The 27,177-nt window shown below is 41.7% G+C and overlaps 1 protein-coding gene across 1 annotated transcript in view; it reads left to right on the forward strand.

The window, feature by feature from the left end:
- Positions 1-27,177, forward strand: part of EML6 (EMAP like 6) — a 196,689-nt gene that overhangs the window by 141,362 nt on the left and 28,150 nt on the right. The window contains exons 22-27 of the mRNA XM_070429229.1: positions 745-897; positions 1,065-1,196; positions 8,095-8,183; positions 10,908-11,084; positions 18,993-19,194; positions 19,292-19,418. Of these exons, the coding sequence (XP_070285330.1) occupies positions 745-897; positions 1,065-1,196; positions 8,095-8,183; positions 10,908-11,084; positions 18,993-19,194; positions 19,292-19,418 (880 nt within the window). The remainder of the gene's footprint in view (positions 1-744; positions 898-1,064; positions 1,197-8,094; positions 8,184-10,907; positions 11,085-18,992; positions 19,195-19,291; positions 19,419-27,177) is intronic.

Below are 27,177 nucleotides of genomic sequence, written 5' to 3' on the forward strand. Positions count from 1 at the left end.
GAGCCAAGAGTTTGACATGCTTGCCTTAGCACAAGGCCACATGACTGTCCCATTCCTGGGGCCATGCTTACCAAAGTCTTCAAAATAAGAATGGGGGGCATATTCTTAGGATTCCTATTAAACATACCCACCAGAGTCCATGCTCCTCATTATAAGTGTCTCCCTGTGACCCTACAAAACAGGAGAAAACATTGCTCACGTGGCAGCATCAGCCATGGTTAGTCTTACAGATGCCTCTTGAGAGAATGTTGTCCACATTCCATTCTTCTCATGACAGAAGAGGCAGGAACAAAACCTTTCACCTCTAGAATGAGGCATCATGACCCACGGATCCGAGAACCGAACAAGGTTCTCTAAAGCAAGTTTTACATGCACGGCATGATTTAAAAAAATACTTTCTAGAAAGTTTATTATAGAACGTCTGTTCTTAAGTATCACCTCTTTTCTTGGGAGCAAGATACTAGTTATAGTAACCCTTGGGAAACCCCAGGTATGCAGACACCAAGAAATGAATGGATGTCCTCAAAGAAATTGAAAATGTGTGTTTAACATGGTGATCATTGTCCTTGGATTTGGAGGGAAGAGATGATTAAATGATGACGTTTTAGTTCTTCTCATGAGCAGCGCTAAACACACAGCCCACGTTCATGTGTCAGCGCACACGCAGGTCTCTCCCGCTCTCCCCTTGGTTGTTTGGTAGTCAAGTCAGGCCTAACGAGTGTGGTGTTGTGAGTTCGTTTGCAGGTGGAAGATGCTGTGCCTTCTCCCCCGATGGGAAAGCCCTCGCGGTCGGCCTGAATGATGGGAGTTTCCTGGTTGTAAATGCTGACACGGTTGAAGACATGGTCTCCTTCCACCACAGAAAAGAGATGATCTCTGATATTAAATTTTCAAAAGGTAAAGATGACGGCAAAAACTTTCAAAAATGTATTGGGACAAAAAGTTACAACAGTGGACTGTTTTCATGATTTCCTTGACATTTTCCCCGTTCTAAAACGCTAAGCTCACAGAAGCCAAGTCTTATGTAAAATGTTTTGATAGTAACTGCACCTTTTTCTGTATAGATACAGGAAAATACCTTGCTGTGGCCTCCCACGATAACTTTGTGGATATTTATAATGTGCTTACAAGCAAACGTGTCGGCATCTGTAAAGGTGCTTCTAGTTACGTTACACATATCGACTGGGACTCTCGAGGTAAAGTATGTTGTGGCTTTTAAAATACAATTTTTGTTTTAAAAAAGTCGATGTTCATCCATATTGTTTCTAGCGAGGATGGCAGTTGTGTTGTAGAGAAAAACAGGGGATCCCACAATAAAATGACTGTAATTTGACAACCCAGAGGCAGCTGCTGTTCACACTTGGGGTATTTTTCATTATTATCGGTGTTGTTAATTCCAGCCATTAGTTGGAGGACAATTGAAGATATCTGATGCCTCCCCTTTGAGTTCGCATGCTGTGTCCTTGCCTTGGTCCCTTCTTACTGCGCTCCTCTCCCTCCCAGTGCTCCACCCCTGCAACAGCCCAGGAGCCTCAGCAGAGGTGGGGAGTTAGGTGCCACTTACCTCAAGTTTCTCCGCTCTCTAAAACTCCCCGCCTGCCCCCTGCCTCCTCCATCATGCCCACAGACACCATGTGGACACGTCAGTTCACTTATCTAACAAATCTAGCTTCTGCCATGTGCAAAGTCTTAAGCCAGAAGTTGTGGGGGATCTAGAAGTGTGAGACATGGTTCCTGCTCTCCACAGCGTGTATGACTTGGTGAGGGAGACGTCCTAGTCCCTGAATAATACAAGGGTACAAACTGGGTAGGGCAAGGGAGTGAGACATGGTGAGTCACTGAGGAAGGGGTGAGGCGGGGCGGGGATGGGCAGGTCAGCAGTGAGCACTGCAGGTGGAGTAGCAGTGCTACAGGGTGGGACACTTCTCAGTCCCATCCTGGGGGGTTGGGGGGTGATGTTAGTTGGGGGCAGGCCTTTAGGAAAGGGCAGGGTCCCACCTTTCCGGGAAGGGTCAGTCCACTGTGGTGGAAGAGCACCCAGCCCAGGGTGTGCTCTGAAGAAGAGCTCCCGGGAGAATCCACGGAGTCTTCACAGAAGGCGTGACCTTCGAGATGGATCTTGAAGAATGAGCAGAAATTCACCAGATGGCAAAGTCTAGGACGAGCATTCCAGGCTCAGAAGGAACGTGATGTCCCAAGATGTGGGAAGAAGAGGGGTGATTAAGAAACAGTGAGTAATGCTGAGTGGCTGAGAGCATGAAGGGAGTGAGTGTGGAGGGACAGACCGAGACAGAACATAAAGGAACTTTGACGTCGTGCCACGCAAGGAAGTTGGACACTGCACTTTATCCCATAGCATTAGGTAGCTCCAGGAGACGTGGATGGGGCATTCCCCACCAGCTTTTGGAGGGTGAGTGAGCCTGGAGTTGGAAAGCATCTAAAATAAACCAGGAAAAAGGGGGTAATGAGGGCCTCAACCAAAAAGGTCCTTTCAGAGATGCCAGAATATTTTAAGTATTTCTTGAAGTAGGAACCATCAACCCATCCTTCTGCCAAGACAGGTATTTAGTTGTAACTGTGCTTGCTGCCCTGGAATTTGGACTTTATCTAAACTTTACAACCCGCAGGCATATTTATGTAGTGCAATAGATAGGAAGGGAGAGGTGCAAGTCCCAACAAGGGCAAAAGGAGATCAGATAAGCCCCTCCCATTACATGTCAGGGCCATGCTGGACACAGTGCCAAGGGCTTAGGCTGGCATTTGTGACTGGGCTGGGCACCAGCCGCCTGAGGACACAGCGCCTGACAGTCATCTAAGGACCAGGGAGGCTGAGGGGGCAGATGGAAGCAGCCACTTCGCGACCCCTTTCTTTGATATTCTCTTTCTTATTGTTTGAAAAACAAAACATTGATTTCTTCCTATTTACTCTCTGGCTAACATGCCTAGATATGCCTTCTTGTGAGAAAGGCTTAAACCAGTCAGGGCCAGCCTTATGTGGCCATGGACTAGAGTATGGGGAATTTTATTTAAAATTCACCACACACACACACACTACCTGACACAAGAAGTGAAATCCCACCACTACAGTGACAATGGGGGGATTAAAACCAATTCATTATTTACGTATTAGGGAGTGAAGAGATACAAGAAAATGGGACACAGGAGGAATAAGTTTTGATGAAGATTTCTTTAAAATTATTATTATAATTTTTGTTTATTAATCCTCACCCAAGGATATTTTTTTCCATTGATTTTTAGAGAAAGTGGAAGGGAGGGAGGGGAGAGAGAGAGAGAGAGAGGAAGAGAGGAATATCGATGTGAGAGACAAATCGGTCGGTTGCCTCCCACACACTCCCAAATGGGGCTAGGGGTCGAACCTGCAACCCTTCAGTCCACTGAGAACACCAGCCAGGGCTTTAAAATTATTTTTAACTGTGAAAAAAGATGCATAACAAAATTTAACATCTTAACCATTTTTCATTTATTTTTTAAAATTTTATTTTTCAGTTACAGTTTATATTCAGCATTATTTTGCTTTAGTTTCAGGCGTACAGTATACTGTTAGACAGTCATATACTTTACAAAGTGATTCCCCCAATATTTCCAGCGCCCACCTGGCACTGTACTTGCTTATTTCAGTATTATTGACTATATTTCCTATGCTGTACTTTACATCCCTATGTAAATTTATAGTTCTGTAACTATAAATTTGTACATCTTGTTCCTTCACCCTTTTGACTCAGCCCTAACACCCCTCCCCTCTTATCATTTTTAAGAGCACAGTTCAGTGGCATTGAATAAATTCACATTATTGTACTGCCATCACCACTATCCATCTCTAGAACTCTTTTCATCTTATAAAACTGAAAACTTTATACCCATTAATCAATAATTCCTCGTTCTCCCTTCCTTAGCCTCTGGCAACCACCATTCCACTTTCTGTCCCTAAGAATTTGATTACTCCACATACTAAGTGGAGTCACACGGTATCTGTCTTTTTGTGACTGGCTTATTTCACTTTGCACAATATCCTCAAGATTCATCCATGTTGTAACGTGTCAGAATGTCCTTTCTTTGTAAGACTCAACAGTATTCCGCAGTATGTACACACCACATTTGGTCCATCCTTTCACCCGTCAGTGGGTACTGGGGTTGTGTCCACCTGTTGGCTGCTATAAACATGGTGTACAGTGCTGAGTATGTACCCAGTAGTGGAATTTTTGGATCAAATAATAAATCAATTTTTAAGGGAGGAACCACCATACTGTCTTCCACAGTGGCTACACAATTTTACATTCCCACCAACAGTGCACAAAGGTTCCAACTTCACCACATCCTTGCCAACGATTGGTTGTTTTCTGCTTTGTTTTATTTTGTTTTTGATAGCAGCCGTTCAAATGGGCGTGAGGTGGTATCTCATTGAAGCTTGACTCACATTTTGAGAGGATTATTTTTTTAATTCCTTGAATGTGTAAGCCCTGGGTTGAATGTTAAAGAGATAAAGAGGAGTAAATCCCAGGTGGAAAGAACAAGATCTTGGCAGGGATCAGTGGGCTGCCCCGTGGAGAGCCTGGGCGCCCAATGTGGAATCGTCACTTTTGCAGGGAAAGAGACAAACTCACTATTTCCAAAATTTGCCCAAAGCCAGTGTCTGTGGTCCGGGGTGATGGAAAAGACACTGGGAGTTAAGATGCTGAGGTTTTCGAAAAGCCACCTTGCCTCTCTTCCTAAGTGGCCCCTTCAGTCAGATGAGAGGATTGACCAATGGTTTCTACGATTGAGAGAACAGAATACTTCTGATTTGGGGGGTGGAGGGGGGCAGGGAGGCCATCTGGAGAACAACAGCAAGTGTGCCCGTGGATCTTCCTTGGTTTATGTCCAGTTTCATTCTCATGCGATGAGTTGTATTGGTATTTTTATGTTCCTGGTCTCTGTGTGCCGCAAATGCCTGACCTCGAGAATGTGCCAGGCTGCCTCAAGACCAGCCTAGCTTTCACAGCGGAGCCTCGAGGGTCTGCAAAGGATAGACCACAGAATTGAGGAGCAGGAATCTGTTTCATTCCTTTGATCTTGTCAAAAGAGTGAACGCATTTGCCGGAGCCAGCTGGCTCCTCAGGGGTGGGGAATGGCACAGCCTGTAGTCTCTCGTGTCCATGGCAACCACAGGTCCTAGGAAAATCAAAAAGTGCATCGGGCCTTTTTAGAAACAATAGCTACCCCTGAATACAAGAAAAAATATATATGGAGAGAGAGGAATCATGGAAGGATGTGTTCTGGCTGCTATTAGTTCATTTCTGGAAATATCAAGACTATACGATCTTTTAACAATTAACAGTTTGAACCACAATAGTTCTCATTCCCATTTCCATTGCCAAGGGCCTGATATGTTTGGTACATTTAGCACCAATTTTAGAATTGTTCTAACTTGTAAATTATAGAGCAGCTGGGGTGATGTGTGGGAATCGTTTTGTGGACTATAAAGCTCTGTGTACCTGCAAGATGTGTGATGTCCTGAACCTGCTTAGAAATGAGGACATCTGTATCTTTCAGTTTCCTCATTCTGTGTGAGTGGAAATGTGAGGATTCTGAAAGAATAGGGTTACCATTATTCAGGGGTGAGTTATCCTCCATGGGTTATACAACATTTTGCTCTTTGTTTGTGCTCTTGTCCTCGGAATATTTCAGTAGTTATATATTACACGGCAGCAGGCAGTGGGAAAATAAGTGCTGACCTAAATATTTCCTCTATGCCTAAAAAAAGACAATGAAATAACAGCAGTAAAGAAAATTGAGGGGGGGAAACACACAACACACACCTATAATTCCACCTTCCTAACACGAATAGTTGACTTAAATTTTTTTTCTTCATGTCGTTGGGTTGCTAGGAACCATAAACCTACTCAATCCAGCTTCAATTTAAAAATAATAATAAAGGATGAGTTCATGGAAAGACATAGGCCTATGGCATACACTCTAATAACAGGAAGCAACATCTGCTTAGGAACTGGCTTTAGGAATGAACTGGAAAACCCAGAAACCAGGCCGACAGATCCTCTCCCCTCCTTTCCCGAAGTGTTTTGATGTCTGCTTTTGGCCCCTCTCTCTGCACAGACAGGCTTTCCCTAATTCGTTTGCACGTGGCCCACTCTCTGTTGCCCCAAAATGCCACCCTCAATTCCAAAGCTCGCTTCCAATCTCAGCATGGCACCCACTGAGTCAGCCTCCAGATCCCAGTTTTCCTGGAGAGAATTTGCCCAGCCCAGCCTCTGGGTCACGTGGAGGGCAGTTCCCAGGGAAGGGACCTGGCTAGGCAGGTCCCCACAGGTGTCTCCGTTCTATGAAGCACTTCTCATACTGCTCTCTGGTGTTTAGATTCTCTAATATTCTTACAATCCTAAAGTACTTCGCTGAGCTATTTTAAAAGTTTTTGGTTTGTTTTTCTAAGTGTGATCTTTGAAACTGGTGGAAACTGAGTTGTTAGGATCATCTGAGAATTGGAATCCTTTGAGTTCTGTTAGTATCCTGTGGCCAAATATCTCCTAAAATTAGCCACATTCAAAGAATGTTTTTATTGAATCCTTTAATCCTTTTCCACGTCCTTTGTTATTTGCAATTTCTCTCGAGGGTCCTAAAATACATATTTGCTCATTGAAAAAATTTTGGTTACTCATTTTCTTAGAATGCTAAATAGCCAAAGCTAATTTAATTCCCTTTTCTTTTCTCATTTGTGTATCTACGTTCAGCCAGAAGGTCAGGAAAATGCCCATTTTAGTGGAAATGTTTTCAAATTCACTTGCTCCCCACAGCCAAGTCAAAACCCCCTCACCACCGTGTTATAACTCAGTAAATTATAAACAATTGAGGTTTTCAGTTATGAACTAAGAGAACTTTGTTTTTATTATTTTTTATCATTTTTTGCAAAAAGTTTTAAATTGATTTTTAGGGAGAGGGAGGGAGGAAGAGAGAGAGAGACACACACATACACACACATATACTTCAATGTGAGAGAGAAATATTTATCAGTTGCCTCCCGCACGCGCCCTGACGAGGGATCGGAGCTGCCATCTTTTGGTGCCTGAGATGACACTCCAACCAACTGAGCCACACTGGCCAGGGCGAGAGCCTTGTTTTTGATGAGTCACTTAGAAATAGATCTATAACTCTGAAGGTAAGCCACTTGAGATTTCATACCTAGGTGGTGTCCACTTGACCATTAAAGAACATTTAAAGAACATGATATAAACCCCACAAAGTTCTTATTTTGGTATTATTTTTCCAAGAAGGATATTTTAAGACTACTAGATATAAACAGTTATGGGAAAACAGAAAGGGGGGGGGAGAAATACTATGTGTGTATGTATATACATGCTGAAGAAATACTATAAAGAGTATCTTTTTGTCATTTAAATTTCAAGCCATAAAGGATTGTTGATGTGGTTGGAGGGAAAGTAGGAAATCTTACCTTTTTCAGCATTAATCAAAATGAACCCAAGAATATAAGTTTATATCACAGTGAAAGACTATTTTTGCTCCACATTTTGTTTTGGGAAAGTCTTGGATTTCTCTACAAATTTTCAAGTAAGGTGGGAGAAGGGAGGGGAATGAGCATTCATAGTTTATTTTATGTGCCCTTATCTTCCTGTTTCCAAACTTGAAAGGGCACATTTAGAATCTAGCCTGGAGTAAATGTGAATCCTTGCAGCAAGGCTTTCACTTCTGATGCTATAATTCTTGCCAAAGCAGTCTGCTCTCACTACATCTCTGCGAGGAGGCAACAGGAAAAAAAGAGCAAAAAGTGGATTTTGCCAGGCTTTGGAAAAATAGCTACAGTCAGTGCAACTGACTAAAGCATAGGAAACATGATTCTTCTATTCTTGGAGGATGTTCAAGGTCAGATTTGATGAGGTCCATATAGCTTTGGGATTTGTACCATGGCATGAAATTGCCTTTACATGTAGTTCTGGAATGTCTACCGTGTATTTACTCAATTCATGAAACTTTGACTAAAATGAATACAAATAGTTGTAGCTACTTTATAATAAAAAAAATAAGTGCAGAGTTTAATCGTCTCTCTACTTCATTCTGTCATAACAGGGAAATTATTGCAAGTTAACTCGGGTGCCAAAGAACAGCTCTTTTTTGAAGCTCCGAGAGGCAAACGGCATATAATAAGACCTTCAGAGGTAACAGTCGTACACAAAGCTTTAAAAAATATATCTCATGAAGATTTAATATAACCAATCAATTCTTAGCCACTAATATGTGGGTTATATGTTTAATAAAACCTAACAGTTGTTATCCACTAATATGGGTTACATTTAGTGTACCTTTATGCTTGATAGTTTCTTAAATCTGGTTGCTTAATCTGGTTTCCTGCTTTTTGGGGATTTAAGTAGCAATGCACAGTTCAAATTCTCCTTAATTTTTCTGTGCCTGATGACAACAACCAAAATTCTACATATTCTTAGCATTTAGATGCTACATATTCTTTTTATCTCATTCAACATGCTGTTTTGTGCAAAGCTCCTTATAAACGTAAATTTTTGAAACATACTTTCTCAGTGTTTACTATTTGTAATAATCAATATTTTCCGCAACACTAATAAGACAAATGATCTTTCAGAACAAAAGCTGTCCACGATCTGGCTATCCTGATTTATCAAACTTTCTTTTTTCCTTGTTTTCCTCATGTCCTTAGACCCATACATACTTTTTAATTGTTAAAATCAAAGCCTAGATAAAATGTTTGAATTCACAAATTGCCTCCTTCCTGAGAGCTAGCTGCCCGGTGCTTCCATAGAATGACCCTCATGACCAAAAGGTCATTGCCCGACTGAGCTCTAAGAATGTCCTGTTAGCCCCGGGAGACAATCTGACTCATTTATAGGCAATGTAAACTTTGATGAAAGAAAAGGAAATATTGCTTCCTTTGAGGAAAAGTGGGTAAAAGTACACTACTGAGGGATAAGCACCTGCCTCTCTCTTCAGTTTGCCAGTAAACTATCCCAGTATTGTCAAGTAGTCCCGGAGACAATTGGACACACACACGTTCATAGGGTTTTCATCATTTCTAAAGGAAGTCTATGTGCAGTACTTAGGAAAACAAGTTGTTGTACATGATGACACTGTATTAATGGAAATTGTTTACTAATCTGTTGGTCTCACACCCCCAATTCCAATTTATTCACCTCTGATCAGTCCTCATTTTAACTTAAAAAAATAAATTTACTGGGGGTGTGATTGGCTAATAACATTATATAGGTTTCAGGTGTACAATTCTATAATCCACCATCTGTATATTGTGTTGTATGTTCACCAGCCAAAGTCCGTCGTCATATATTTGACCCCTTAAACTCTTCATCCTTCCTTCACCCCCTTTCCTCTCTAGTAAGCATCATACTGTTGTCTGTGTCTGTGAGTTTGTTTTGTTTTGTTGGTTCATGTGTTGCTTTTTGTTTTCTATCCCACATATGAGGGAATCATATGTTTCTTGTCCTTTTCTGTCTGACTTATTTCACTTAGCATGATATTCTCAAGCTCCATGTGTGTTGTCCCATATGGAGAAACATTTATAGTCTCGAGTAGGGGATATTTCTAATTGTGTCATTCATTCCCTGAACATCTGTTGAATGTGCCAGGCACTTCATATGCCTGCATTTTAATTTTCTTAACAGCCTTGTGTGAAGGTTGTCAATCTCATTTTACATATAGGGAAATAAAGATTCTAAGAGAGTAGGAAGTCTGTGGAGCTGTGATCCCAATCTGGAGGGCTCTGTATGTGATTCTACCTGGCTATCTTCTAAATATTAAGCATCATTTTTACATCACTTCACCTTTATTTTCCCATCCTGTTCCAGTGCCCCCAAATAAATACACTAAAATAAAGTGCAGTTTAACCAAATGATGGGGGGGGGGCGGGGGTGGAATGCAACTTGATATAGATGAACAATTATTATGTAAAAGAATATGCATAAGAGGGAAATTCATGTTATAAGGCTTCCTGAAATGGTGTACATTCATATCAGTATGAACTGCTCTTCAGATAGTCTCTCCAGAGCATAAAGAATATTAAGCTAGCTGCAGAATCTGATTATTCTTTCCTCCAAGGAAGCATTCCATAAAAAATAAAAAGTTATGTCTTATAACTTTTTAAAATAGTTTACTAAATAATCAATCTCCTTAATCAGTGTGCTCAGTGGTTTCAACTGGGAGCAAGGGCCCCAGGGTCATTGGGGATGTCTGGGAACAACTTGGGGAGGGGGTGCTACTGGCATCCCATGGGTGAAGGACAAGGATGCTACTAAACATGTTACCATGCATAGGACCGCCCTGACAACAAAGGATTGTGCAGCCTGAAATGTCAATAGTGCTTTCACTGAAAAACCTTGATCTAGCTTATATGGCTTATCTATAATCATAAAAGCATAATATGCTAATTAGACCAGACATCCTTCCAGATGACCTTCCAGACAAAGCCAGGGCTGCAAGGGAAGCCCGGGTCCCAGGTGCCTGCCAGCGGCCAGAGGGAAGCCCTGATGGACCCTGTTGCTGGCCAAGCCTAGGGACCCTACCCATGCACGAATTTTGTGCACCGAGCCTCTAGTACAAAGATAAATATCTAGGTAAGAACTAAAGAACGTTATCAGATTTCCATAATTGCCAAAATGTTAATCTTATCTAGAGAAGTCTGTGTGGATATTTGACTGCAGTGTTGATTTATTAAGACAATGCATGTAGCACTTTAAAATGCAACTTAGAACCGTGTACCTCAGCACTCAGCACAGGTACCTGATGTGGGCAGAGTCATCATTTAGCACTAACTCAGCCTCAAAAGGTTCCTTTTAAACAAAACTAAAGATCTCTAGGCTGTGCAAAAATACATTAATTTTCTTTTCCTTCTTTTTAAGGTTGAAAAGATAGAGTGGGACACGTGGACCTGTGTCCTGGGACCCACCTGTGAGGGGATCTGGCCCACACACAGTGATGTGACCGACGTAAATGCTGCCAGTCTCACCAAAGACTGCTCCCTCTTAGCCACCGGAGATGATTTCGGGTTCGTCAAGCTTTTTTCATATCCTGTCAAGGTAATATTGCACGTTTATTATATATACTTGCTCAGTCTCATTAAAGACCTCAAATCTATGTACTATATCTAAGCAGATTTTTAAATGTTGAAGGCATAGCAATCAACAATGTTGTTTGTCTACAGCGCTGTCGTTATTTATGCTTTATGAAAACCTTCATGATGGTATGTTTACTAATTTGAGTCAGTCTGTGGCATTGAATTTTTCCTTGAAAGGCCTTCATTGATTATCAAATCCAATATCTCACAAAACGGCATGTAAGAATTTTCTTCAGAACCTCTTGGACCTGTGTCTTTCTAACATGTACTAGCATACTTCTCGAGATGAAGAACTCCTTACTTCCCGAAGCAACCCATTCATTTAAAATAGTTCCAGTTGTTAAAATGTTTCTGTTCTAGATTGAGCCGAAATGTTTTCTCTTTAGCCAAAGTTCTGCCTTCAAAATCATCATCGGTTAACTCTGGTCCTCTAACAGCCGCATATGTAGGAGGACCACCTTTGACTTCCTAGAGCAGTGATGGCGAACCTTTTGAGCTCGGCGTGTCAGCATTTTGAAAAACCCTAACTTAACTCTGGTGCCGTGTCACATATAGAAATTTTTTGATATTTGCAACCAGAGTAAAACAAAGACTTATATTTTTGATATTTATTTTATATATTTAAATGCCATTTAACAAAGAAAAATCAACTGTCCTAGAGTCTCATTCTCTCCAGACTGCCATCTCCAGGTCTTCAGCCATTCCCCATTTGACATGGTTTCCAGTTTCCCCTCCCTATAAGCACACTCCATTTTATTCCATTTCAAACTGTCTCATTTAAGACTGAACTCGGTGCTTCAGATGTCATCTGAGCAGCTCAGGGTACAGTAGGACTTTCATCTTCTTGTCTTGATTTTATATTTGTTTTAAATTAAATTAAAATGGCATCAGCTCTTGGTTGCCACACTATACAATCGAATCATAGACATCATTGCCCAAAATGCTCAGGTTATAACCCCCATCTTACACAACTGACTCTCTAAATACTGAGGACAGAACTTCATATTTGTACCAAATAAGACTTATCTTGTTTATTTTATCTCCTTGTTCCAGCCTGTCAACATCTTTTAAATACTTCCTCAGAGTATTTACTTTCCCTTCCAGCATCATGTCATCCTCTGATTTCACCAGTGTGAGCTCTAAGTCATGGAAAGAAAAAATATAAACTAGAACACCCAGCTGCCTCCACCAGGAGCCCCCATTCAATCTGACATTCTGTTGTTAGTGCGCACATTTAATTTCAGTTCTTCAGTCAGAAGCAGACGTTTACCTCTATCTGATTATGCTGTATTGGACCTTGCCTTTCCCTCGCTAGTGCAACAAGACATCACTACAGACTTGGCACATATCTTGCTAAAAGCCAGATTGATGTGTCTCTGGTGTCCCTAATCTCCCCTTCCAACAAACCAACCAATGGAAAATGTAGGGTTAGTTCACAGTGAAGCCCTGTTGCTGTCCAGTAATCATTACTTCCTTTTCCAAGTGCTTAAAAGACCTTCTGTGTAATAATTCACCCTAGAATTTTCCAGAGTTTGCATCAACTCATGAATCAATATTTGCCAGAGTCCACTTGTTTTCCCATTTAGATACAGGAGCCTTTTTGTGTTTGATGTCGCCTCTCCTGGTCTCTAAACTCCTTGGGCATTCCTGATTTTGTTTCTGTGGTCACATTGCAAGGTACCTGTACTCAGGTACATGAGCTGTTTTGTCCTTCCTGGTTTGAAGAGCATTCTCTTTAATAGAGGCCGTAAGTCTGCTTTCTGTTCATATTAAACCATCTGATCTAAGACGTGTTCCTAGCGTTCTGTATTTTTCTTTTAGCCCTATATATAGAAAATCCTTTTCTGTTTTCTTAGCTTTTTGCTTTAATATTCCAAAACTATATCAAAGTTGTCAGTGCAAGACTTTTGTATTCAGCCTTGGTTTTCACTCCTCTTCTCATTTGTACATTTGCCTGAACACACCAGTTCCCTCCACAGCCCTTTGGATATCTTTAGATGCCTTCCTCTCTCCTCTTTCATTTGTTAATATCTGGTTAGGAAATAATTTTTGGTGGTCTTTTCTGAGATTCACTCCCAGTGATCATCACTTCACTGTCAGTTACCAGCTCTTCCTATTTGATCAGAATTCCCTCTTATGTAGCAATTTTCCTTGCTACTTCTACATTACTTGAAATGAGACTGCTAGCCGGACAAGGTAGGGGTGTCCTGGTATTAGTAGACTGAGGTTTGGGCCTGTATTTAGATAGCTGAAATCCCCAGAATGCTATTGCATCATGCTCCAGGGCTAGGTTTATTATTGGTCCTGGAATTCATCACCTCCATCCCCGGCCTGACCAGGTGTGCTGTCTATAGTAATGTCACCCTGTGTTCCAGGAAGGTTCCTCAGGGACCACCCCAGGAAACAGAGTAGGGGGCAGTGGAAGGGCCTGGGGCCCCACCTCTGCTTCAACTAGTCATTGTGTTTTCTATTTCATATGTTGATTCTCTGTGTAAGATTTTTTACAACAGTTTGTTAGAAAAATTTCAGCTCTAACCGGTTTGACTCAGTGGATAGAGCGTCGGCCTGCGGACTGAAGGGTCTCAGGTTCGATTCCGGTCAAGGGCATGTACCTTGGTTGCGGGCACATCCCCAGTAGGGGGTGTGCAGGAGGCAGCTGATGGATGTTTCTAACTCTCTATCCCTCTCCCTTCTCTGTAAAAAAATTAATAAAATATATTTAAAAAGAAAAAATTTCAAACATACAGTTAAGGTGAAGGAATGATACAGTGAACTTCTAGGACCCCACCACCTAGAGCAGAGGTCCTCAAACTTTTTAAACAGGGGGCCAGTTCACTGTCCCTCAGACATTCCACACATGCGCACTGCAGGCCCGGGACGAGTCGGTTGCTAAGCAGGACAGGCAGCGGCGGCAAAAACACCCAGCGGGCCGGATAAATGTTTTCGGCGGGCCGCATGTGGCCCACGGGCCGTAGTTTGAGGACCCCTGACCTAGAGTCTACAATTCAATGTAGATTATGGACATCAGGATACTTAACCCTAATGAGTTCCTGTGCATATCATTACCTAGAGTTCAACATTTATTTGTGGTATATTTTAGGTAAAATTTATATACAGTTGTAATGCACAAGTGTTAAGGTTCCTTTTGATGAACTTTGACAAACACACCTACATAATCCAAACACCTATCAAGATAAACGTTATCATCACCCCAGTAAGTTTCTTCATGCTCCTTCCAGGCCAATCTCTACCCCCACTTTACCCTCAGATGAAAAAAAAATATTCCAGTGTTTTTCATCATAGATTAGTTGTACCTGTTCCAGAACTTCATGTAAATGGAATAGTCAAGTAGGTGCTGTTTTGTGTCTGGCTTCTTTCACTCAGATGCTGTTTCTGAGATTTCTGCATGTTGTTGGTGGGTAAGAACAGTCTGTTACATCTTTATAGCTGAGTGGAATGCCATTGTATGGATACGGCAGTTTGTTTATCCACATGGCTATCGATGGACACCTGGTTTTTCCACTGTTTGGTTATAATAAAGCTGCTATGAACATTTATGGACAAGTCTTTGTGGGCATATGTTTTCTTTCTCTTAAGTAAATATGTAGGAGTAGAATTTCTGGGTCATAGGAGAAAATGTGTATTTAACTTTTTAAGTAACTGCCAGACCTTTTTCCATTTTCCATTCCCACCAGAAATATAAGCAAGTTCTAGCTGCCAACATCAGTGTTGTCAGACTTGTAAAATTTAGCTGTCCTGGGTGTAGGTAGTATGAGGGCTTTGTGTTTGTAATTTGCATTTCCCTGATGACTGATGATGCTGAGGGCTTCTCATTTGCTTATTGGCCATTTGTGAAGTATACCTCTTTTATCCATTGTTTTAAATTGGATTACTTGTCTTTTTATTCCTCAGTCCTACTTTATAAGATTTGGTTGAAGAAATAGTTTCATAATTTGAAAGCATTTGAAAACCGTTGGCTAATAGTAAATAAAACTCCTTGATAGTATCACTTCTCTTCCTCCTCTTTTTTTTAAAATATGATTTTCTGGCACACTTTCCTTCCAAATACATGGACCCAACCTGATGAATATTTCCAGCTGTCTAGTTACACTCCCCCACTGCTCTGGGTATGTTAGACAAAGTTCACCACCTGTTATGGACTGAATGTGTCCCCATCAAAATCCAAATGTTGAAGCCCTAACCCCCAATGTGACTATATTTGAGAATAGGGCCTTTCAGAGAACAATTAAGGCTAAATAAAGTTGTAAGTGTGGGGCCCAGATCAAATGGGATTAGTGACCTCATAAGAGACACCAAAGAGGACATTCTCTCAAATGCACCCAGGAAAGGCCATGGAGCCCACAGTGAGAAGATGGTATCCATAAGCCAGGAAGAAGGCTCTCACCAGAAACCAAAGTGACTGGCACCTTGACCTTAGATGTCCCAGCCTCCAGAACTGTGAGAAATAAATTTGTTGTTTAAGCCAGCATGTCATATTTTGTTACGGAAGCCCAACCGGACAAAGACAGCATCCCATTGCAGTATTCTAGCACTGAGCTCCATGTCATCAGGTGTTGGTGATACCTATGGGATCTAATCACCACACATATCTCTCTGTGTCCAAAAATCAAGTTCCATTTGTTAGACTCTCAAGTTATGTCTTCTTCTTGGCCCTTTTCCTTGTTCTCCCTTCCCCTGAGTTACTAGGCATGTCTTCCTTCTTCCATGACAATCATGGGTCCTTTCGTAGTTTAAAATCTTTGTGATGACATTAGTTCCCTGACAATCGCATGTTTTCCAGCCTCCACGAGATAGACTCTCTTTTGCCAGAGCCCACCCACTTTTCCAGTTAAACCACGTGCAATGCTGTCCTTCGACACCATCTATATAGCTAGCTGATTGCTTCCCATATCTGCCCTTCTTTTTCAAAGCTATGCCCTTCCACTAGATTGGAGAGATTAAAATATCACCATGTCCTCCATTCTAAAGCTAAACTACCTGGTTCAGGTGTTGACTCTGATATTTATTAACTGTTTGACTTAAGGGGAGTTTCTTAGAATCTCTGTGACAGAGTTGGTCCTCTGTAAGGTGGGAACAAATCTTTCTCTAATTGCATACTATGCCATTATACAAATTAATACTTATAAATATTTAGAATAATGCTTACCATATGGGAAGTATCCCAAACTTTTACTTTTTGATGTAGTTGTTATGTCATTTTTTAAAATTCTCACCTTTTTTAAAAGCCTCTGTGGACTTTGTCATTCCTAAAGATGCCGCCTACTCATCTAGAAATTAGCTATAATTCAGTGTTTAGTATCAAGAACTTGTATGTTGATGACCCTTTGTTGAATTTCTTCATTTGTATATTTCTTTTCTCTCTCACAAAACTGTAAAATCACCAGTAATTTAGCGACTTCATATCCTCCATTAGAAAAGTGTAACAAAGGAAACTTAAGGATAAAAAATATATCTCACCATGTCATTTTCATTTTTAAAACCCACCCTCAGGTTCTTCAGTTTCTTTCTCAGAATGTCAAAGGCTCAAGAGAATTTTTAAAGAGAGAGAAAGAATGGTTCTTCAAAGAGGAAAGTTTTTCATACAGAGAAACTGTATGAAATGTGAATGTGGGGAGAGAGTACATAATGTTCATCATATTCTCAGAAATTACTCACCTAAAAACAGTTAACCGCTCTGGGGACATATTTCAGATTATCCATATTTTTTGTAAATATGTTTTTATTGATTTTCTTAGAGAGGAAGGGAGAGAAACATCAATGTGAGGAAGAAACATTGAGCTGTTGCCTCCTGTACACACTTCAGCCCACAACTTGGCCATGTGCCCTGATCAGGAATCAAACTGGTGACCTTTTGGTGCACAGGACGATGCTCAACCAACTGGGCCACACTGGCCAGGGCAGAGTCTCCATTCTTTCAGTATTTGGTGGAAGGGGAGCGTCGTGGTAGTGAGTCCTGATGGCTGTAACAGAAATGCAGGATTTGGCATGATGACCCAGAAGGACAGTGCGTCTGACTGGCTGTGCCAGCTCTTCAGGAGGCTCCTCCCATAGGCCCTAAGAGGACCACCAACCACCCCCGCCCGCCTCTTCCTCCTGGGGAACCGCTGGTTTCCTGAACCTTCTGATAACTGTGAATTCCTTTTCATTGTTCCATGGAGCAGTAATCTTGCTTCCTATTGTGAGAATCTTGAATCACCCTTTGCTGGAATTGACTCAGAAACTTTCCCTTTTTCTTACCCCTTTGGTCCACTTTCTTTGCCTCTGCAAATATTCTAATTGATCATTCCCCCTCCACACACACATACACACCTGATATTCGTATATTGGTCCCTGATATTCCTCCCCCCGCCCCACAACCTTGCTTTTTGGATTCTTTTTTCCACCCCCATCTAAAAACCCTGTGTTCCTTCATGTAAGTGAGAGCATGGAGAGGCATTTCTCAAGTTCTTTTACTTTCTCCTTCCCTCAAGAACCCAGCTTGCATAATGGCGTGGGTCTTGCTTCCAGCAGGAAGGCCGGCAGCACCCACAGCGGCAGCCACCGTGACTGTCCTCTTCGCGTCCGTGCCTCTGGGTCTCATCTGGTCACACGGTGGTTCCCAGTGGAAATCCTTATTTGGCTCTGCCTATTCGCTTCGCAAGCTAGTGGCTCTGGAGGGCTTCCTGGAAACGCTGCCCACCTGCTTGCTTCCCTCATCCTCTAGACTCAGCACTGGGCTGAGCAGTGGGCGGGTCCACTCTGCTGGCAGGTAGGTCGGCCAGATCCACAGAGATCCGACCAAGAGTATTTTAAAGGCACACACTCCCCTGCACCTGTCTCCTGCCGCCTGCTTGTGGCGGTTTCAGGTTCCCCAGGGCGCGGGTCCAAAACCCCCTGGGAGCCTCTTGTCCGTTATTGAATAAAGCGTTCATCTGGGACACTGGTGGCCCTCCCAGGACTTCAGAAAGCACATGCAGCTTCCCACACGGGGAGGTATTCCCCGGGAGTCGCCAAGAAGATGGAAAAAAGTCTCCCTTTTGAAATGGCTCCCGCCGGAGCTGTTTTTGCCAGTCAGACTCTGGCTCCTGAGCCAGAAATGGAAGCCGGCGTCTGCTGTCAGCTGCAAATCCCCACCACTTGTCAGGGCTGCCCCGGGTGAACAGGCAGCCACCGCTCACATTCACTTGTCCTTCCCCTCCTGGGATAAGCCCGGCGGGGCCTGAGCGCGCTCTCGGAAATTGCTAATAACCTGGGTTCTGTTTACTCGAACGTGTTTGTTGAAAAGCGGCTTACTTTGTTTTTAAATCCATTAGTCGAGTGTTTCTAGTGTTAGAAATTGTTTCCGGGGTCCCTGGCAGAAACTGGTGTGTGTGTGTTTCAAATCTTCCGTGAGGCCCCAGGATTAGAAGAACCTTGCTGGTCAGCCACAGTCTGGGCTGTGGTACAAAAGCCACTGTGGGGAGTGACTGGGAGGCCACCTCTGATCTCAAATGTCAGCCAGACTCACAATCAGGAGTTTATGCCAGAGACCTGGGGAGAATCCACATTTGATATTTGAGAGAAACAAAAACAAGCTTCTTATACTTCCTTACGCTCCCAGAAATAGCTTCTGTAGTCCAACATTTTACTTGTTCCCTTACAAATTATTTACTGGGGACCTGTGGTGAGCCAGGTAACGTTTTAGGGGGAAAGGAGGCCTGTTCCCTGCCTTCATAGAGCTTACAGTCTAGAGGAATGTAAGGAAATTGCTGCTCAAATGTTTCATTCGTATCCAGTACAAGCCACTCTAGAGAATAACGTGGATGAGATAATCCAGTGTCAGGAGCAGTGGGGCTCCCGATGGGGTAATGGCCAGTTTCTGGCTTCACAGGGCCAGCACGCGAGATTCAAGAAGTACGTGGGGCACAGCGCCCACGTCACCAACGTGAGATGGCTGCACAACGATTCCGTGCTGCTCACGGTAGGGGGCGCCGACACGGCCCTGATGATCTGGACCAGGGAGTTTGTGGGGACGCAGGAGAGCAAGCTGGTGGACAGCGAGGAGTCGGACACCGACGCAGAAGAGGATGGAGGTGAGTCCCAGCAGCCACGTGCCACCCGCACCTCCCTCCCCTCCCCCTCCTGAGCCATGGCAATCCAACTCCACTCCCCACCTTTCTGTCGTTTGAGGCTATGACAGCGATGTTGCCAGAGAAAAGGCCATTGATTACACCACCAAGATCTATGCCGTGAGCATCAGGGAAATGGAGGGCACCAAACCACACCAGCAGATGAAAGAGGTTTCCATGGAAGAAAGGTATGGCGTCGCCAGGTTTGTTTGCATTTGTCATACCTGACGACGAGAAACTCATGTAAACTAAACCACAGTGCATTTTCTTTGCCCTCAAAGATGCTACTTAAGCTAGTCTTTTACGTGTATGCACAGTCTTAACCTGCACACGAGCTTAATTTGGGGAAAGTTGCCCACAGCCCTCAATATGTGGCAAAGGGTGGGTTTCTCTTTGCCAGAGTTACTTATGGAATGACTTGAACAGACATGAGATTGGGTTGGACTAGGGAGGTCGGGCTTCTGGGATCAGGAGGGAATATTTGTGGGTGTGACATAATCCTCCATTCTAACCAGAGTCTGCACATTACTCTGTGTCACTTGGTGTACCTTCTCTTACTGTCTTCAGCTGCCCACATTCGCTCAGGTGTGTTTGGCGATTCCAGGCCTATTGATTTTGTTGTCTTGGATCCTCTGTGGAGAAGGAAAGTTGCTGGTATTATTTCAGGCCTTTTAGGTGTGTTATTGTAAATTATTATTGTAATCAACAAGAGAAATTGTCAAATGTTTTAACATTTTGTTTAAAAATTTTGTTTAAATTACTATTACTTAATTTGCCATCTTCATAGTAGGGAGGATAAGTATTAAATAATGACTTTTAACATCTAAAGAGAATTTCATGGATCTTAGATGTTTAATAATTCTCTATGGGCTCTTCACATTGATGGATACCCTGATGTCTATAGTTGATTAGACTCAAGTTGATTTTTGCACTCAGTATGGCTTTCTGCCCAGTAATAACTATTTAATAATAGCACCTTTTGCTGTTAAGTAGGATTTGTGATACAAAGAAATAAAATGTTACTTCCCCTCCTGTTTTGGTTGAGAAAGGGTGGGTGTGCTGCAGGCAAGAAGATTGAATCTGATGTGAAAAAACCCTAATTCCTCCCTAGAATCTTTGCCAGATGCTACTATAAAGGCTCAGACTTCTCTTTTGTTTTTTAAATTATATAGATATTTCTACAATAGTCTGTAAATTATAGTTTATTTTGCTTGCAATGTAGTTTTTTAGTTTTTTGAAAGAGGCAATAAATGTAAAGGACTAATATTAAGAACCAAGAAACAAAAGAACCATATGCACTATGAATATGTCCATGAATAAGCATTCCACTTACATAATCTACCTGAAAAATCATTTGGCAGCCCTAGCCCGTTTGGCTCAGTTGATAGAGCGTCGGCCTGGGGACTGAAGGGTCCCAGTTTGGATTCCGGTCAAGGGCACATGCCCAGGTTGTGGGTTCGATCCCCCAGTAGGGGGTGTTCAGGAGGCAGCCGATCAGTGATTCTCTCTCATCATTGATGTTTCTATCTCTCTCTCCTTCTCCCTTCCTCTCTGAAATCAATAAAAATATATATTAAAAAACAAAAACATTTGGCATAAATTAAACATTCTTTTGAAAGAAAATTACCCAATCTTTCCAATTTCACGTGACATTATGTAATGAGTTGCCTTGGCTATTATTCCAAGGTTGTTTGTGGATTATTTCTACAGCCAGTGCTTTGTCGTGCTATGATTTAGACTGGCCCCTAAGATTAGCAATCTAACCAAATGCCTAATTCCAAACACTACAGCTGATCTCCAACCTAAAGTGAGTCTCATCTGAACCTTTCTTGGTCTTGGTGTGTCTCTGGGCAGGTCTGTAAAAATCTCATACCTGCTCAATGTAGGAAGAGGTGGACGAGGTGAAGGTAGAGATGACCCTAAGAAGAATTTTCTATCTTAAAATCCAGAATTTTGAAGCTTCCTCATTTTCTTCAATACACCAGATTGAAAACTTGTTCATAGCATACACAGGATTGGCTTTTTTTTTAATACAAAAGAAAAAAAAAATGCTTCATAGTATTATGAGATATGGGGGGAGTTATTTTAGTACTTGACTGGCATTAAAAAAATAGCTCACACCAGGGTGTAGTGAAGAAAACATGTTGTGAAGAACACAATTTTAAGATAAATACAGGGTCCAGAGGAATAATCAAGCCTTTTCTGTACATAGCCGTGTCTCTGATAACTTACACCAGCATGAGTTCCCACTGGGGCTGAAAGCAGAGAGCACCGCACAGCATGCTGGGAGCAAAACGGGCCCCAGCAGGAAGGGGCGAGCAGAGGAGAAACAGTGAATGGTGTCTGACTTAGCAGCCTCCATGGGGCAAACCCTAATCAGAACCAAGAACAAGCAGTGTCCACCAGTCGTTGTCATTAATTTTAGGGGAGCCTGAACCTCAGAGATATGACTATAGGCAGCTCTGAGCAGGAAAAAAGACAAGGGGGTGCCAGGCAAGGCAGAGCCTTCAGAGAATTTGTGAGGAAGCAGGATGAGAAAGGGAAGATGGGCAGAAGCCCTTGGGGCAGGGAGGGCTCCTAATGATAAGTCAGAAGAGGGCTCACCCAGGGTACAGACTGGGCTCCATGGACTCCAGTGTCCCAGGCGTGAGAGAGGCAGAGCCAGAGAAATGCTGGGGGCTCAGACCACAGGAGCATGGGGCCAGGCAGCACCCGGGTTCTCGGGGAATATTCAGGGCTGTCACCCGTGACACTGCTCCCTTTGGCTCCATCGAGCCCTGCTGATTCCAGGGCCAGGCTCTGCTTGACCTTCCCCTTGTTCCTGTCTGTGTCTGGCTGCAGATACCTGCCTGTATCTGGGTGCTTTTTCTAAACACCCAGGCATGTGCCCATAAGACTAATGGGAGACAAAGACTCAAGGACCACAAGAGACATGAGCTTGGAATACCCAGTCAGTGCCGGGGGGAAGGCATATCAATTAAAAAATAGGATTTTATTTTTAAAATCAAGAAGTCATTTTTTACTCCTTCTCACCTCATTTTTGATAAGCTGAGCACAAATTAATTGATTATTATTGGTATATATTCCTTTTTTAAAGCATAGTTTATATTGTTTCTTGAAGGAATAGTATATATAACTCTTTTAGGTTCAACTTTTATAATGAATGGCTTGTAATTGTTTCATGTTTAACTTGTCACTGTTGAGTTTTTAACAGAGCTTTCTCTGGGTTGGTGTACAAGGCTTTGTTATAATACCAGCGTGCATTTCTGAAATTGTCCTTATTGTTTGACAAGAGATCCACACTTGTCTTTGGCTTTCCTGTCCTGAGCATGGAATCTGGTCTCTATCGAGTGCACATTGCTTTGTTCCCCATCACCACTGGAGGTGCTTAAATTATTGTAGACTAAAATAGAAAAAAAAGAACAACACTTTTTTTAAGCTTGGCGAAGTTAAGTTGATTTTTAAATTTAACTCTTTTTTAGCCTTGTTTTAATGGGAGTTTTTGTGTTTTGTTTTTTGCTGTCTTTACTGCACCATGTTGTATGTTGTATTTCTGAAGATTATATTGGATAGTGTGGCCTAAAACTTCAGAAACCTTTCTCTTCTCTAATTTTGATTCTTGGCTCAAGTTCCCTAACGTTGGCTTCATAGAATACAAAAATACAGGACACCTAGTACCTTAAATAGAATTTCATAAAACTAGTAGACAGTGAAAGAAATAATCTTAAATCTTTCAAGTTTGGCCTAAATGTTGTAGCAGTTGAGGCCCCAGCAAAAAAAAGAGAAATACTCTGAAAAGGGAGTAGTTTGGGGAGAGCTTAATGAAGGAACTGTTAACAAAGGTTTGAGCAATAATATGGGGAACACAGGGTTGGGGCAGCCTTAGGGATAGCAACAGCTGAAAGCCATTACCATACCTGGGCCTGGAGCGGGAAAGGGAGGAAGCTGTTGCCAGATGTGGAGAACAGCTGCAGGAGTGGACCACATTATGAAAGCTGAGACCTGAGGGAAAGGGTTGAAGGTAACCAGCCTGAGGAGGTATCAGGAGAACAGATGGCGTTCTCCTTGCACCCTCTGACGCTGAATCCAGTCAGAAGCTGAAGGCGAATCCAGTGGTTAAGTCCCCAGAGGTGGCCTTGGAGAGCAGAAGAGTGGAGATATGAAAGGGCGCATGGAAAATATCCAGCTCATTCTCCTTGAGGTTTTTTTTTTTTTTCCTAATAGAAACAGGTGTTGTTATCACAGAAAAGAACCTCAGGCCATTTTAATGTTAAACAGGAACTATCATTTATAAACACCTTTGAATATACACAGGTATTTATTACCCAGTATTACAACAGTGTATATATAATCAATTAAAAATGCCATTTAATACAGCCAGATCAATAAAATTTACCCAGTTTAAGTGGAACAGTTTTGAGGAACCTTGGCCTTGACACCACTGTCGGGGTGCCTCTGGCATCACGTTATAAAAGATTCTAGGACACTAAGTCTGACTTTTGTAATTGAAATTTTATATTCGCATTACATGTGATAGTCCCAGATAGTTTTCAAAATAATGTTTAAACATCTTTAGCCCATCTTCAAAGGTTTTTATTTTCACATTAAGGAAACAAAAATCAGAAATTAGAAATTTACAACCATAGACATGTTTAGTGCCAATATCCGATATTCTTGTGTGAATCAAATGATCATGCAACCCCAATTTTGCATTCTGTGTAACTGCATGATCACCACAGAGGTGAATCACCAGGCATTTCAAAAATAATTCATAGATAGGATCTAATAATATCCCCAAGTGTAGGCTGTGGTCTTTTATTAAAATCCAGATGAGCTCACCAACATTAGTCTTTCTAGCTGGACCTGGTGGGGCCATGGATTGTAACTTATTGTTAAATATCTGCTGTTTGACACATGGTCCTCATCTCCTCCTCACCAATCTGCTTAGATTAACCATCTACATGGGGAATAGTAAATAATTGAGCTTTTTATTTGATATATTCTGTTGAAACCTGGGACTTGTGTTCAGGAAAAAAAACCACTAAGTTGATAATGACAAGATACAAAATTAATACAAATTGAACTATTTTTATGGAAATCGGCATATCATATTCACTATCTTTTATCTTTCTGAATGGATGCAGTAGTTAGCTCAGAGGTTGCTGTCTCAGTGCACCTGAGTCCGCAGTCTATATTTTTTCAAGGCCTTTTATTAGCAAGTGCTCAGGCTTGCAGCTTTCTGCTATCTATCCAGTGATGACCAGGGAAATCCATTCTATTTCTTTTTTTTTTATCCATTCTATTTCTATACCATCTTTAAAACATTGTTTTACTTATTATTACATTTTCTACCTTTTACTAAAAGAAGGAAAGATTCAAACCCTAGGTCTCCCCCCGCCCCCAATCTTCTCACTACAGCAGCTGCATAACTTATGGGCACAGCTCAAAAGTCCACACTGAGCAGATGTGCATTTTTTCCTTAGAAAGGCCTTGGGCTTGCTGCTCGCCTCTCCTGTTTATCTCAGATAGAGAAGGTCATCACCTCTCTTTAAAAACAAAAAAAGTCTGAAGTAGAAAAGTTGTTTTTTAACCCTTAAATTATATTGTCTTAGCACGAGTTTAATATAGTTTGCCTTAGAAATTATGATATTTATAGTTTCAGTCATTAATTTATTTTGGATATCCTGGTCTAGATATTCAGCTGTTTTGCCTGGCTGTGTAATATGTACACAATCATTTTCTAAAAATAAGTTTCAAGAAATGATTATTTTGATACACTTATATCAATCCAGCTTTGTCTTAATTAAAGACTATTTGCTTTCCAGAAAGGGGGTCCTTAATACAGTTAGAAAGTCATTTTTTAATTTCTATCCTCTGAATGTCTTTTTTTTTTTCTAAATGACAAAGTTACAAGGTTCAGCTGACTATAAGGGATAATATTTAGTGCACATATTTTAAAGTAGAAATTCTCACAGTTAATTTTTTATGTGAAATCAGTCTCCATCTTGGCCACTTTTTAAAGCAAAGGTTAGTAACAGAGTTTTATATCAACTTTGTTATTACTGCTTTCTAACATTTGAAGCCTTTGACATATTCAGTCCTCCTTTTTTTTTTTTTTTTTGTTCTGAGTCTGTGGCGTTTACAAAAAGTGTTAGCTCCGTGAGAATCAAAGAAAAACTCAGCTCCCTTGGATTTTCTTTCACATTTAAAATCTCAGCAGGTATCCGGTATTTACCTGGAAAATGGCTGACTGCATCTGGCAAGGGCGTGAGGGAGTCCATGGCATTAATCTCACTTCTGACACCAATCTGCTTGGTCACAATAGGACAGTGATGTGAATAATGGAAAGATGCCAGTACAAAAGTTAGATGTTATGTTGTCTCTTTAATTGTAGAACGTATGGAAAGATACAGATACAGTTAAATAAGGCAGGAGTCGACAGCATTGCCTCAGGCAGTGTCAATTTCCCAAATCTCCAGGGTCCCAAGGAAATAGACAATGACAGTCCCCACATGGGTGAATTCACAGGTTCTCCCATGAAATGACCCCAAAATTCTACTCCAGCACTAGGGTTTTCCAAACTTTGTCTGAAACTGTGTTTATAGCTGACTCAGGAAGGCCCTAAGAATTATCTTCTCCTACTGTCTCATATTCATTCCAAATTGATTTATACAGGTTTATGAGCTTAAACAAAAAGGAAGTCCTGTAAAGACAGCTGTACACCATAGGTTTATAAAGAAACGTTACCCGGATTTTGTTTGTTTTTTCAGCCCCAAAATTAATATCCTTCTTTGATCCTTAAGGTTTAGTCCTTACAATGTTCCCATTAAAAATATGGGAAAGGTTTAATATCGGTTCCTTAATGTATGGGTCCATAGCATCACGGTATTTAAAGCTCCACTGGGTTGTAAACTTCCCATGAGACTAGGTCCCTTGAGGGTTCGCACTGTCTATCACGGTTACCACCACCTGCCTAACGCAGGTTAGTAAACAGATGAGTAGATGGGCGGGTGAATTTACTTAGCCTGCTTCTCTTAATATTGAAGTAAATTAATCTGTCCTCAAAATGGCCTACAAATCCATTCTTTGTCAACAACTTTTACCTTCATTTTGTTAGCCTCTTCGGTGGTCTTCTCTTTGTGGGGAATGGTGTGACCCTGTGTAGAATCCAGTGATGTCCCAACTGGCCCTGGGACTGCTCTTGGTTAAATGATTTTTTTAATCTTCACACCATCTGTCTGTTAGATATTAAAATGTTTATTTGGTTTAAATTTCAGTAATCCAAGGTCAAAAGAACTGAAAAGGAAATTCTGTGTTATTGTAGCCATCACACCTATTTTTACAGACAAAGCTTCTTTGTCGGCAGATTCGCAGTGAAACAAAGAATATTCTCATTGGTGGCAAAGTTTTAAAATATTGGAAACGTTTAAATGCCTGTCCCTGAATTGAAACAAATCACCATCTATCTATTGGTAATCCCACTTTTTTTCTAAACGTTTATGCTATGTTTAAGGACAGAAATCCACTGGGAGAACCTGCCCTCAATTTAAAAAAAAAAAAAAAAAAGCTTTATTTAATCAGAAAATTCACATTTCAATTTGCCTGAGGTGCAATGAGCACGAGGAAGCAGACCATGCTCCCCTCCAGGGTGATGTCAACTAATAAACAGCCCAGCTCTCCTGGCACAGTCCTCAGCTCGGCAGGCCTGACAGAGGCCCTTTGTCGCCCTGATCAATAGCTGCTTTGTGAGCTTGTATTGTTAGAGTTGCTAAGAACTGACAACCTTGCTAGCAGGTGCTACTGAACTTACCAGACTGAGATCTGTCAAAACTGCTACATCCTATCTTGACGCTTGGTCCAATAAATGGGGAGGAACCTCTAACGCTGCATTTCAACCCCCTTTGTGATGACAGAGTGACCTTAGATAGCAGGAGTTAGTACAGAGAC

Source organism: Myotis yumanensis, unplaced genomic scaffold, assembly GCF_028538775.1.
Source record: "Myotis yumanensis isolate MYYU_CA2020_CCGP unplaced genomic scaffold, mMyoYum1.0.hap1 SCAF_11, whole genome shotgun sequence".
In the NCBI taxonomy this organism is placed as follows: domain Eukaryota; kingdom Metazoa; phylum Chordata; class Mammalia; order Chiroptera; family Vespertilionidae; genus Myotis; species Myotis yumanensis.